A 13,614-nucleotide genomic window follows, 5' to 3' on the forward strand; every position below is an offset into this window, starting at 1 on the left:
TCAGTGCAGATTCCAGGCTACTTAGCTAATGTATTACAACTCCTTGATCTGATACTAGACATGTCAACTACTGGCCAGCAGATAGCACCACATGACCAGTTAAAAACAAACCTGCATCGTCTCTCTGTTTTCTGAAATGCTTTTCTCTTTGTGCACTGTGGCTTATTCTGTAGTTTACTGTGCATGTCAAGGCCTTGGGTGGCATTTTCAACAATGCTCTGTGCAAATTGTTCAACTGTAATTTATTGAACAAATGCAGACTGATCAACTTTTTAGGGATCTCTATCATTTGAATCTTTATTGAGAGATAAAATGCCATACAAATGGTAATTGGAGCACATATAATACACAATAGTGAAGATACAACTTGAATATAGACTCAACATGGACACAATACAGTTCATTTTTAAATTAAAATAAGTAAAAGATATCATATATAATACAGGAAGAGCAATATCTCAGATTGTTTACATGGAGTTCCACCTTAGTGAATCTCCTGCCATTTTTGTTATTGTAAGATTCATCTTATTTACATTAGTATAAAAAATGTATTCTAGTAGACAGAGTAGCACACACAGACAGAGGCCTGCTACGATCTTATTATAAAGCTGTTAGTAATGTTGTTGGTTGATAATATTCTAGTAACAGCGTATGAGTTCACGCCACACCAGTCCATCATCTCTGCCCAGCCTCCTCTTATTGGCTGCTTCTGCTGAGTCTCCCCAACCTGACGTCGTAGGTGATCATGTGGAAGTTGTCCCAGGCATAGAGCTTCCTCTGGGCGTGGTTGTAGTCCACCATGCTATTGTAGCGGTAGCGGTTCTTGAAAGGCACCGCCATGGCTCGGCTCTGGCCGGTGGCCGTGTCGAACACGTGGTTGACGGTGGTGTCTGGGGCGGTGTAGCTGGCCACCGTATAGAGCCGACCGCAGATCATGAAGGAGTTAGCCACTGTGTTCTTCCTGATGTTGGTCTCCCAGCTCCTCTTTACCTCCAGGCTCTCAGGGTCCAGCTGGGACACCACGATGGCTCCCTTGGCCTTGCTGGTGCTGTAGACGGCCCACAGACCCTGCTCGTCCACCGCCAGGTCGATGTCTGTGTAGCCGCCCCAGGAGTAGGGGTGCTGGCCGTGGAAGCCAGCGTGGGGGAGGTCCAGGCGTGCCGCCAGGCTCTCGTAAGCTAGGTCGTAGCGGAGCAGGGTGCGGCTGCGTCGGCGCTGGTAGTAGAGGGAGCCGCGGTACAGGGTGGCCCCTGTGCTCTCCACGGGCTCTGGCAGCACAATAACCTTCATGGGGAAGCCCTTGGCAAACTGCTCCATGTCCTCGTAGGCGAACAGCTGGCGGACATCCTTGCCCACTGTGTCGATGCGCCACACCGTCTTGTTTCCGTATGGAGGGGCCATGGGCTCAGGGTCCTGCAGCCACACCCCGTACTTCCCTGTGATGCTGTCGGCCTTTCGGTGCAGGACGGGCTCTCCCACAGACACAAGCTCACCACAGCCTGGACACAGATAGAGGGTAGTTACATTAAATTCAATCTTTGTCTCCACAAGGGAATTATGCTAAGTACAGTGCCTTGCAAAATTATTCATCCCCCTTGGCGTTTTTCCTATTTTGTTGCATTACAACCTGTAATTTAAATTTATTTTTATTTGCATTGTAATGGACATACACAAAATAGTCCAAATTGGTGAAGTGGAATGAAAAAAATAACTTGTTTCAAAATATTCTAAAAAATAAATAACGGAAAAGTGGTGCGTGCATATGCCTTTGCTATGAAGCCCCTAAATAAGATATGCACGCTCAAGTTTTCTGTTTTTTCTATCTTATTTCTTGTATCACAATAAAAAATATTTTGCATCTTCAAAGTGTTAGGCATGTTGTGTAAATCAAATGATACAATCCCCCCCCCAAATCTATTTTAATTCCAGGTTGAAAGGCAACAAAATAGGAAAAATGCCAAGGGGGGACTGTAAATTGGAATATGTGCTTTGTGAAATATACAGTACATTTTTCTAAACGTTCATTATCACGATCACTACCTTCATGATCATCTCTGATTTATTTGTGTACTTAGAGGTGACGTGCATACAGTGGCGACCCGTCATTCAGGGCAGGTGGGGATAAAAAAAAAGAAACATTACAAATTTGGGGGGCTTGCGTGTTATTTTGGCATTAATACGTGTCACATATCAGTTTGCAAACAATGTAAAAAATCAGAGTTTAGTTAATAAAGCCGCATACAAACATGGTCTCTTCTTTGCTTTCTTGCGTAAGGCAGCTCCAAAATGCAGGTGTTTCAGCCTAGCTCAGTGCTTTCTGTGTTGGTGGGGCAGCCAGCGGAAAATACAGAGAGTAGGTGTTGGTAATGTTCTCTAGTTGCGCGGTGATTGGCTCAGTGTCCTGTCACTCATAGGGACACTACGTCACCGCCAAGTCTAAGGGTAGAGCTCTAAAATTCAAGCCCCTTGGGTGCTGCCAGGGAGTTACATTAGAAGTGCCCATCCAAGAAGGCTCAAGGTCATTGACCACAGATAAAATGTCAAATCGCGTTATATCTACAGTAGCTTTGATTGGACTGATCATGTCAACATCATACTTTCAAAATCTTAGCTAGCAGTCATCATCATGAATCAAATCGACAATCTACTGGCAAATCCTTTTTAATCCTTGTCATATGAAGAGAAATAATGAAGAGAAATTATAGATAAAATGTATCGGTGCTCATCAGCCATTGGACATAAACATTACACAACAAGTTGGAAATCGCAAATTCAACAATGAGTGGTTTGTAAGGAATCAGTGGCTAAATGCAAGCATTACAAAGCAATCACTAGCCTGCTATTCAGTGGAGTGGCTGTGTGGTCCCAAATCTGGGATTAAGGGTCTCTTTTCCAAGTTTAAAATGATAAACATTCAACATTGGCCATGCTGTCAATGAAGCATGATTTGTGCCGTGCTCAAAACAACTGGTAACCCGGAACTGCGAAGACTTTATTGAGTTCAAGACAACTGGGAACTTGGGAAAAAAATTAGCTCAGATTGAACGGTCATCCAACTCCGGAACTCAGGCCTCTTTCTAGAGCTACGACCTGAAGATCACTGACTTCATCATGATTCAACCTGTTTTTTTTCCGAGTTCCCAGTTGTTTTCAAGGCACCATAAATCCAGAGAATGCCAGACTTTGATGACAACATTTGCCCACGAAGGACTGCTCAAGTGAGCACAGAACAACAAGGTGAGTCCAAAAATGTATTTTATGCTGCTGCATAAATGATGTAATATGACAGGGAGATACAGTTGAAGTCGGAAGTTTACATACACTTAGGTTGGAGTCATTAAAACTTGTTTTTCAACCACTCCACAAATGTATTGTTCACAAACTATAGTTTTGGCAAGTCGGTTAGGACATCTACTTTGTGCATGACACAAGTAATTTTTCCAACAATTGTTTACAGACAGATTATTTCACATATAATTCACTGTATCACAATTCCAGTGGGTCAGAAGTTTACATACACTAAGTTGACTGTGCCTTTAAACAGCTTGGAAAATTCCAGAAAATGATGTCATGGCTTTAGAAGCTTCTGATAGGCTAATTGACATCATTTGAGTTAATTGGAGGTGTACCTGTGGATGTATTTCAAGGCCTACCTTCAAACTCAGTGCCTCTTTGCTTGACATCATGGGAAAATCAAATGAAATCAGCCAAGACCTCAAAAAAAATGTTGTAGACCTCCACAAGTCTGGTTCATCCTTGGGAGCAATTTCCAAACGCCTGAAGGTACCACGTTCATCTGTACAAACAATAGTACGCAAGTATAAACACCATGGGACCACGCAGCCGTCATACCGCTCAGGAAGGAGATGCGTTCTGTCTCCTAGAGATGAACATACTTTGGTGCGAAAAGTGCAAATCAATCCCAGAACAACAGCAAAAGGACCTTGTGAAGATGCTGGAGGGAACAGGTACAAAAGTATCCACAGTAAAACAAGTCCTATATCGACATAACCTGAAAGGCCGCTCAGCAAGGAAGAAGCCACTGCACCAAAAACCACCCAAAAAAAGCCAGACTACGGTTTGCAACTGCACATGCGGACAAAGATTGTACTTTTTAGAGAAATGTCCTCTGGTCTGATGAAACAAAAATAGAACTGTTTGGCCATAATGACCATCGTTATGTTTGGAGGAAAAAGGGGGTTGCTTGCAAGCCGAAGAACACCATCCCAACCGTGAAGTACGGGGGTGGCAGCATCATGCTGTGGGGGTACTTTGCTGCAGGAGGGACTGGTGCACTTCACAAAATAGATGGCATCATGAGGAAGGAAAATTATGTGGATATATTGAAGCAACATCTCAAGACATCAGTCAGGAAGTTAAAGCTTGGCCGCCAATGGGTCTTCCAAATGAACAATGACCCGAAGCATACTTCCAAAGTTGTGGCAAAATGGCTTAAGGACAACAAAGTCAAGCTATTGGAGTGGCCATCACAAAGCCCTGACCTCAATCCTATAGAAAATGTGTGGGCAGAACTGAAAAAGCGTGTGCGAGCAAGGAGGCCTACAAACCTGGCCAAAATTCACCCAACTTATTGTGGGAAGCTTGTGGAAGGCTACCCGAAATGTTTGACCCAAGTTAAACAATTTAAAGGCAATGCTACCAAATACTAATTGAGTGTATGTCAACTTCTGACCCACTGGGAATGTGATGAAAGAAATAAAAGCTAAAATAAATCATTCTCTCTCCTATTATTCTGACATTTCACATTCTTAAAATAAAGTGGTGATCCTAACTGACCTAAGACAGGGAATTTTTACTAGGATTAAATGTCAGGAATTGTGAAAAACTGAGTTTAAATGTATTTGGCTAAGGTGTATGTAAACTTCCGACTTCAACTGTATGTATACTGTAGCTAAGAAAGCAATACTGTTGTGTGGTAAGCTGTTAGTAGCCAATGTGCCTCACCCTAATAATTTTGTCTATTTTCCCCTCTTAATTTCGCCTACTGTTCTGACTTGGTGGTGCACATGTAGCCTATTACCTGTAGAGAAATGTAATCATTGAATATTGTAAGAGCTTTCATTGTCTGCTTATATGCCCCCTTTATTTATCCCATGGTTCTGACTTGGCATACAGGGAGAACACTGTAAGAATGGCCCATATTCTGAATTCCGTCGCTGTACATTTCAAAAGTGCTAAACAAATAGTTATATTGACTACGTCCATCCTAGCTCGCTCATTAATGTCTTAATCGAAATTACGGATTGCCTCTTATTCACTTGTCGTCCCCTTATGCCATAGTTTGTACATCTCAGTTGTCAGAAACCACATTTGTTTAAGCAAGTCAGCCGTATCAGCCATGTTTTTTTAAAGGCAGTAAATGAGGCTGAATTAACTGTTTCGCTGCCGGACAAGGCTCCGCTGATAGCCAGGTGTAGCAGTGGTAAGATGTTGGGACTTCTGTTGGGACTTTGCTGTTGGGACAGCTTTATGTAGGCCCTAACAGTTTGTGTGCACAGTTTGTCACCGTTATAATGCAATTAATGTATTGTTTAGTGTTGTGCTGTGTAGTGGCTTTGCTGGCATGCATCCCACATTTTCTTTGTTTGTTTGCCCCACCAAGATGAACATGCTAAAATCACCACTGCGTGCATATACATTATACACTGAACAAAAATATAAAAGCAACATGTAAAGTGTTGGTCCCATGTTTAATGAACTGAAATAAAAGATCCCAGAAATCTTCCATACGCACAAAAAGCTTATATCTCTCCAAATTTTGTGCACACATTTGTTTACATCCCTGTTAGTGAGCATTTCTCCTTTGCCAAGATAATCCATCCACCTGACAGGTGTGGCATATCAAGAAGCTGATTAAACAGCATGATCATTAGACAGGTGCACCTTGTGCTGGGGACAATAAAAGGCCACTCTAAAATGTGCAGTTTTGTCACACAACACAATGCCACAGATGTCTCAAGTTTTGAGGGAGCGTGCAGTTTTAGAGAATTTGGCAGTATGTCCAACCGGCCTCACAACCGCAGACCACGTGTATGTCATTGTGTGGGCGAGCGGTTTGCTGATGTCAACATTGTGAACAGAGTGTTCAATGATGGCGGTGGTGGTTATGGTATGGGCAGGCATAAGCTACGTACAACGAACACAATTGCATTTCATCGATGGCAATTTGAATGCACAGAAATACCATGACGAGATCCCGAGGCCCATTGTGAGGCCCATTTTGTTTAAGTTACTGTATCTGTGACCAACAGATGTATATCTGTATTCCTAGTCATGTGAAATCTATAGATTAGGGCCTAATGAATGTATTTCAATAGACTGATTTCCTCATATGAACTGTAACTTGGTAAAATCTTTGATATTGTTGCATGTTGCATTTATATTTTTGTTCAGTATAGTTGGTGTGTAGTTACTTTAAGACGCCACCAGGGGGAGATAGATACAAGTTAGAGCAGTGTTATTCAAACTTTTTCTGCGGGGACCCCATTTTTTTGCCAGAATTTCTGTGGGACCCACCCCAAATCTTACCTTAAAATCAGTAAATTTAGATTTTTACATCAACAAATAACCTTACATTCATTACATTTTTCATATCTCTTATCACAATGAAAAGAAACCAATAAATATATTTACTCAATAAAAAAAGTATGTTGTCCCATACAATAATCTTTTGTTCCCAAAAACAACCCCCTAAAAACTACCTGTGTGGTTCTGCCCAGCGTCTTGAATGAGACGTGATGCTGGGACTTCGGTCACCTCAGCCTTCATCTCCTGATAGAGAGCGTCTGAGAGAGAGAGAGAGAGAGAGAGAGAGAGAGAGAGAGAGATTTTCAATGGTTTATCTGGTGGCTGAAGTCATAAATAACTCAAAACATACAGCATCAATAAACCTGAACACATTCAAAGATGACACGCTGACAACATGAAAGCATCTTGATATGTGCCCCAGTTATTTCACATGCAGCGTGGCACGTTCCCCTATTTAACCAAGTTATTGCATTCCCCAAAAGGATCACAGACACTTAAACTAACATGCAACAGGCACGAGTGACAGAGCTGTAAAAAGAGCATCCGTGTCGTAAATACCATTCCGCTAACGCAACCAAGCAGTGCTAACTGAAACCTGACCTGTAGTCCACTCAGTTTACATTATAACACTTTGATTTTGTCCAGATCAAACAAACAAACACTCACCATCCACAGTTCCTAACTGACATACACTCTTAGAAAACAAGGTGCTATCTAGAACCTTAAAGGGTTCTTCAGCTGTCCCCATAGGATAACCTTTTGAAGAATCCTTTTTGGTTCCATGTAGAATGCATTCTAAAGAGGGTTCTACCAGGAACCAAAAAGGGCTCCTATGGGGACAGCCGAAGAACCCTTTAGGAACCCTTTTCTCTAAAAGTATATATAATAATGCATTTTCACAAAGTTCAGAGGTGGGTTATAAGTGATGATGTTGTGAGACAGTAGAGACTCACCGCTGGCTGGTCTCTGGTTGAGCTCATGAAGTGGGAGTCCTGCTCCAGCGGCCTGGGGCTGGTGGCAGGGTCTCTGTCGCAGTGTCTCAGCCTCCACACTCAGTTCGTCCACCATCCTCTGGAGCCCCTGCACCTGCCTGTTCAGCTGCTCCTTGTCCTCCTGCAGTTGGCTCTTATCTCCCATGGCCTGGGAATATGCTTCCTGGATGGTCTTGTCACCCCCAGCCCCTGGCCCCTCTCCCCCGGCTCCCTCGCCCCCCAGCAGCCTGCTGACCAGGGCCTCCAGCAGGGTGAGACGAGATTTCACCCCCTCCATCTCTGGTCCTCCACTGGCCCCGGAGCAGCTGGCCTCGGCAGGGTTGTCCACGGTGAAGGAGTACTGACAGCACCCGGTGTGGTCGTTGGAGCGTCTCAGGGAGGCTCTGTCCTGGCTCTTGGAGCCCAGAACCAGGCAGGACAGACACAAGGCTACCTGGAGCCACATTCTGGAGGACGGGTGGATGGATCACCTGGTCACCTGGGTCTCAGACTGGATCACTCTCTTGGTCCTTCAGGAGTTGTTCTCTTTCTTTCTTTCTTTCTTTCTTTCTTTCTTTCTTTCTTTCTTTCTTTCTTTCTTTCTTTCTTTCTTTCTTTCTTTCTTTCTTTCTTTCTTTCTTTCTTTCTTTCTTTCTTTCTTTCTTTCTTTCTTTCTTTCTTTCTTTCTTTCTTTCTTTCTTTCTTTCTTTCTTTCTTTCTTTCTTTCTTTCTTTCTTTCTTTCTTTCTTTCTTTCTTTCTTCCTGACAGATCAGAGGACCTGTGATGGAACCTTTCAGCTGAGATCAGGTTTATGTCCTGTTGAATTCTTTGCGTGGTCTCTTTATTTCTGACTTTGCTTAGTGATTATATTTATTTTGTTCCTTTCTTTCTTTTGGTTGTGCTATTGTTCTGTCTCTTCTCCCTCTCTCTGGTCTTTCGTCACTGTCTGTTGTTCTCTGAGTTAGAACACACTGCAAGTGGGATATTTATACAGTCAACCATCATAGGATGGGAGGAGACAAGGATCATGGGGGGGAGGGGGTAGCTAGGGGGTGTGACACCATGTGTTCTGAGATAGAGAGTGAATTTAACACAGTATCAGGGAAAAACAGCACGTATGGTTAGTTTTTTCCGGTCTATGTTTTATTGTGTCTGTCTGTAATAGTTGTTTGTCTGCAGTTATTTATCAAAACATAGGTTGTATTTGTCTGTACTGAACCTCTTTATGTGTCTGTCTGGTCCCCTTGTTATCATAGTAACGATGGCTATTCAGTGTTTACTTCCTTCATAGCCCATAGTTATATAATTAAATCCCCATATGATTAAACTCTCCCCAGACACAACGTCCAATATCTCTTGGATTTATCACCAGTTAGGTAGCATCCTATCCACCTGCATATTAGGTGTGAAGTACAGGTAAGCTCTGGGCTAACGCTCAGCGAATGCACCATAGCATCCTGTCTGCTTGCCTTAGTCCTAACAGGTCTGGGATGTCCAGCTGCCATCCAACCCTTGCCCCCCACATCAGGCCAACCCAGTTTAGCCTGGTCCCAGATCTAAGGGAAAACCAGTTCACCTGTACACCTGAGGGCAGTCTGGCACTCTGCTCTGCCAGGGCAGGATGTCTGGAGGATGGTTAGGATTAGGAATGTGGTGAGGGCAGACAGTCCATCCTTCCTCCCTAACCCATAGTTTTCTTTATCTGGCTGCTTCACTCTGGCATCATAAATCCAGCTAAAGGATGGGGATGATTAGGGAATATTTTATTGGACAGCATCCCACTCTTGTGTAACAGAAAGCTTTCATTACAACGTGATTCATATCAGAACGTTGGGGCAGGGTTTTAGTCACCTCCTCTTTCTTTCCCCTCACATGCAGGGACGTGTGTCCCCACCCTCCACCTCCCACTTCTCTTCTCTCCCTGCCTCCCTCTCCTCCCACCGCTCTCCCCCTTGCTAGCCACCCTCTTCTCCCCCCTCCTTCTGGCTAGCCACCCTCTCTACTCTTCCCTCTCCCTGGCTAGCCACCCTCTCTACTCTTCCCTCTCCCTGGCTAGCCACCCTCTCTACTCTTCCCTCCCTCTGGCTAGCCACCCTCTCTACTCTTCCCTCTCCCTGGCTAGCCACCCTCTCTACTCTTCCCTCCCTCTGGCTAGCCACCCTCTCTACTCTTCCCTCTCCCTGGCTAGCCACCCTCTCTACTCTTCCCTCCCTCTGGCTAGCCACCCTCTCTACTCTTCCCTCTCCCTGGCTAGCCACCCTCTCTACTCTTCCCTCTCCCTGGCTAGCCACCCTCTCTACTCTTCCCTCCCTCTGGCTAGCCACCCTCTCTACTCTTCCCTCTCCCTGGCTAGCCACCCTCTCTACTCTTCCCTCTCCCTGGCTAGCCACCCTCTCTACTCTTCCCTCTCTCTGGCTAGCCACCCTCTCTACTCTTCCCTCTCCCTGGCCTGCTACCAGCTTGGGGTTTGGGTCCTGGGGGAGCAGCCCTAAAGGGGACCATGGTTTGATCTGGTGATCTGGAGACAAAACAAACCTTGTTTAGTACCAGGTGAACATTCCACGTCTTGCCTCTGTCTGTCAGTTGTTTTTGGGGGGCAGTTTTGTGAGGTGCGCACACACACACACACACACACACACACACACACGTGTTTATGACTGTAGAGGGAGGGGACAGGGGCGCAGGTTGGAACCACATGGCTCAGACACGATAGTCGATTAAAGAAAAAAACTAATGATAGGGAGAACGGAGGATCTGCAGAAGAGGAGAGGCACTAAGATAGTAACAGACGCTCCATCTCCTCTCCCCCTCCCCTCGGGGGAACGGAGTAATGGTTTTTGCATATTTACTCTTGGCACAGCTACGGTTGACTCAAATTCAAAACATTGCTTGAGTGATGATTTATTTTCTATTCCCTCCCCCTACCCAGTCCTCCACCCCTATGCTTCCAACTCAAATTCACCACATATTCACTAAAAAGAAAACCTCAAACTCCCCTGGTTGGCTCATACAGTATATACTTCACATTTCCAGCAGTGTTTCCACCGTACGTTCGCTCACCTCTCCAATGTTTTTTTTGTACGTAAAGTTACGGTGCTTCAGGCATCTTGTTTTTCTCCGGCCCCGTCCAGGGCCCCTGGCCCCCTGCCTCATAGTGGCCACAGAGAAAATACAGGCAGTCTACAGGCAGTCAGCTTGGGTCTCTCAATAGACTGTCTCTCAGTGAGGGGCCAGGACTGTTTGGGCACGGACACACCGGTAGCGTTTGCCGGCCAAGATTACTTACCAACTCTGAACAGAGTGCCGCCTGTAATTTGTAAACTGAGTGCAAACCAATTCTACATGTAGAATCGCGCAAAAATATTGGTCCACCAGCGGGTGGGTCCCTAAAACACACCTCTCCGAACGAATGGCAGATGAACGGCAGATCAACATTCGGTGTGGTGTTTGTGGTCCCTTAGTCCAATGAGACACCAGACTGCTGCTCAGAATGGACTCCTGATGCCTCTGCCAATTGCACTTAATTAGGATTAAATTTACATATTCACACCCCTGAGTGTTAGAATCACCTTTGGCAGTGATTACAGCTCTGAGTCTTTCTGGGTAAGTTTCTAAGCGCTTTGCACACCTGGATAGTACAATATTTGCACATTATTCTTAAAAAAAGTATTAAAAGTCTGTCAAGTTGGTTGTTGATCATTGCTAGACAGCCATTTTCAAGTCTTGCCATAGATTTTCAAGCCGATTTAAGTCAAAACTGTAACTAGGCTACTCAGGAACATTCAATGTCGTCTTGGTAAGCAACTCCAGTGTATATTTGGCGTTGTGTTTTAGGTTATTGTCCTGCTGAAAGGTGAATTTGTCTCCCAGTGTCTGTTGGCAAGCAGACTGAACCAGGTTTTCCTCTAGGATTTTGCCTGTGCTTAGCTCTGTTCTGTTTCTTTTTATCCTAAAAAACTCACTAGTCCTTGCCAATGACAAGCATACCCATAACATGATGCAGCCACCAACGTGCTTGAAAATATGAAGAGTGGTACTCAGTTGGATTTGCCCCAAACATAACGCTCTGTATTCAAAGCATAAAGTTAATTTCTTTGCCACATTTTTTGTAGTTTTACTTTAGTGCCTTATTGCAAACAGGATGCTTGTTTTGGAATATGTTTTATTCTGTACAGGCTTTCTTCTTTTCACACTGTCATTTAGGTTAGTATTGTGGTGTAACTACAATGTTGTTGATCCATCCTCAGTTTTTTCCTTTAACAGCCATTATTAAACTCTGTAACTGTTTTAAAGTCATGTTTGGCCTCATGATGAAATCCCTGAGCGGTTTCCTTCCTCTCCGGCGACTGAGTTAGGAAGGACCCCTGTATCTTTGTAGTGACTGGGTGTATTGATACACCATCCAAAGTGTAATTAATAACTTCACCATGCTCAAAGGGATATTCAATGTCTGCTTTTTTTTTTACCCATCTACCAATAGGTGCCCTTCTTTGCGAGGCATTGGAAAACGTCCTTGGTCTTTGTGGTTAAATCTCTGTTTGATATTCACTGCTCGACTGAGGGACCTTACAGATAATTATATGTGTGGGGTACAGAAATGAGGTAGTCATAAAAACATTATGTTAAACACTATTATTGCACACAGAGTGAGTCCATGCAACTTATTATGTGACTTGCTAAGCACATTTTTACTCCTGAACTTATTCAGGCTTGCCATGACAAAGGGGCTGAATACTTATTGACTCCTTTTCTTTTTTTATGTGTAAAAACATAATTCCACTTTGACATGATGGGGTTTTGTGTGTAGGCCAGTGACACAAAATCTCAATTTAATCAATTTTAAATTCAGGCTGTAACACAACACAATGTGGAAAAAAGGGGTGTGATAACCATCCTGGCAGAGACTCAGAATAGAAACTCAGACTGAAATCTCCTCTTGGACCAGTTTAGACCAGTTTTTTTAAGATTCCAAGAAAACCTGAAGGTACAATACCAGTAGTATCCTTGGCAACAACTTCAGATTTCCACTCCTGAATACCAAAAGGAAGGCTTATGTTACAGATACATTGAGTTAAAGAAGAATTATATAATTCCCCCCAAAGAAAGGATTGGAAAATGACAGCAAACGATCCAGAAGATGGATCCAGAAGCTTGAGAAATGTTGAGAAGTATTAGTGAAGTCGGACAATGAAGTTGACGATGCATCTGATCCCGCATGACAAACAAAAGGGATGAGGAAGAGAGAAACAGTTGAAGTGGTGATCCAGGACAGTAAAGGGACTGTGGAAAGAACTTCTGCTACCTGGAATATGTTGCCAGCCTGTCAACAGACAAACAGACAACATTATCTGCTAAATGATGTAAATGTAAATGTAAATTAGTTACTCAGACTAATCAGGTGACATTCCAACTTCAAATCAGTCATTTCAACAGCCTTACCAACAGCCTTGAGGGTTTAGAAACAACAGATCTGCCTTTGGTGACAGGCAAAACATTTTGTTTCAGAAAGTATGATGCATTTTGCTCATTTTGTGGAGGCCAACACACTCATTAGCCCACACAGTGTGAGGTAAAGGGTAATTTACATTGTGGTGATTGGTTGGTGGTATGATTGGTCTGTGGTATGCGGGGTGAGGTAGACGCGACAAAGGCACACACACACACACACACACACTCACACACACACACACACACACACACACACACACACACACACACACACACACACACACACACACACACACACACACACACACACACACACACACACACACACACAGTATGACCTCTTAACCCCAACAGAGGCGGCAGGTGGTTTCTTTCCCAGACATTCTTCAGTTACCTCAGTGTTTACTTAGCTACATGTAGCGTTACATGTTTGTGACTACATGCACCATACCATAATGTAAGGTTGGTGAAAACATAAATGACTCATTACTTTTGGTTCATGTTGCTGGGAAAAGGTGGCCTTCAAGGTTGGTACCGTATAGTAGTCCTGGTACTGGGTACTGTGGTGGATACCGGGGGTGTTTTGTTGAGTCCTATAACTGAGCCCTCAGGCGATATGATGCGATGGTGGGATGGGATGTTTTT

General features: G+C 43.9%; 2 protein-coding genes across 2 annotated transcripts in view; one reads left to right on the plus strand and one right to left on the minus strand.

Annotated features, from left to right (window-relative positions):
• Positions 1–13,614, plus strand: part of fggy (FGGY carbohydrate kinase domain containing) — a 168,452-nt gene that overhangs the window by 17,605 nt on the left and 137,233 nt on the right. The gene's annotated exons all lie outside the window — the stretch shown is intronic.
• On the minus strand, positions 665–7,986 carry LOC311150610 (myocilin-like; the record flags this gene model as incomplete). The annotated part of the gene is made up of 3 exons (XM_084188095.1): positions 665–1,499; positions 6,723–6,806; positions 7,503–7,986. The coding sequence occupies 3 exons, from the start codon at positions 7,984–7,986 to the stop codon at positions 697–699; spliced, it is 1,371 nt and encodes a 456-aa protein (XP_084044221.1). The 3' UTR covers positions 665–696.

This window comes from Coregonus lavaretus (genome assembly GCF_964263955.1).
Source record: "Coregonus lavaretus genome assembly, chromosome: 23".
In the NCBI taxonomy this organism is placed as follows: domain Eukaryota; kingdom Metazoa; phylum Chordata; class Actinopteri; order Salmoniformes; family Salmonidae; genus Coregonus; species Coregonus lavaretus.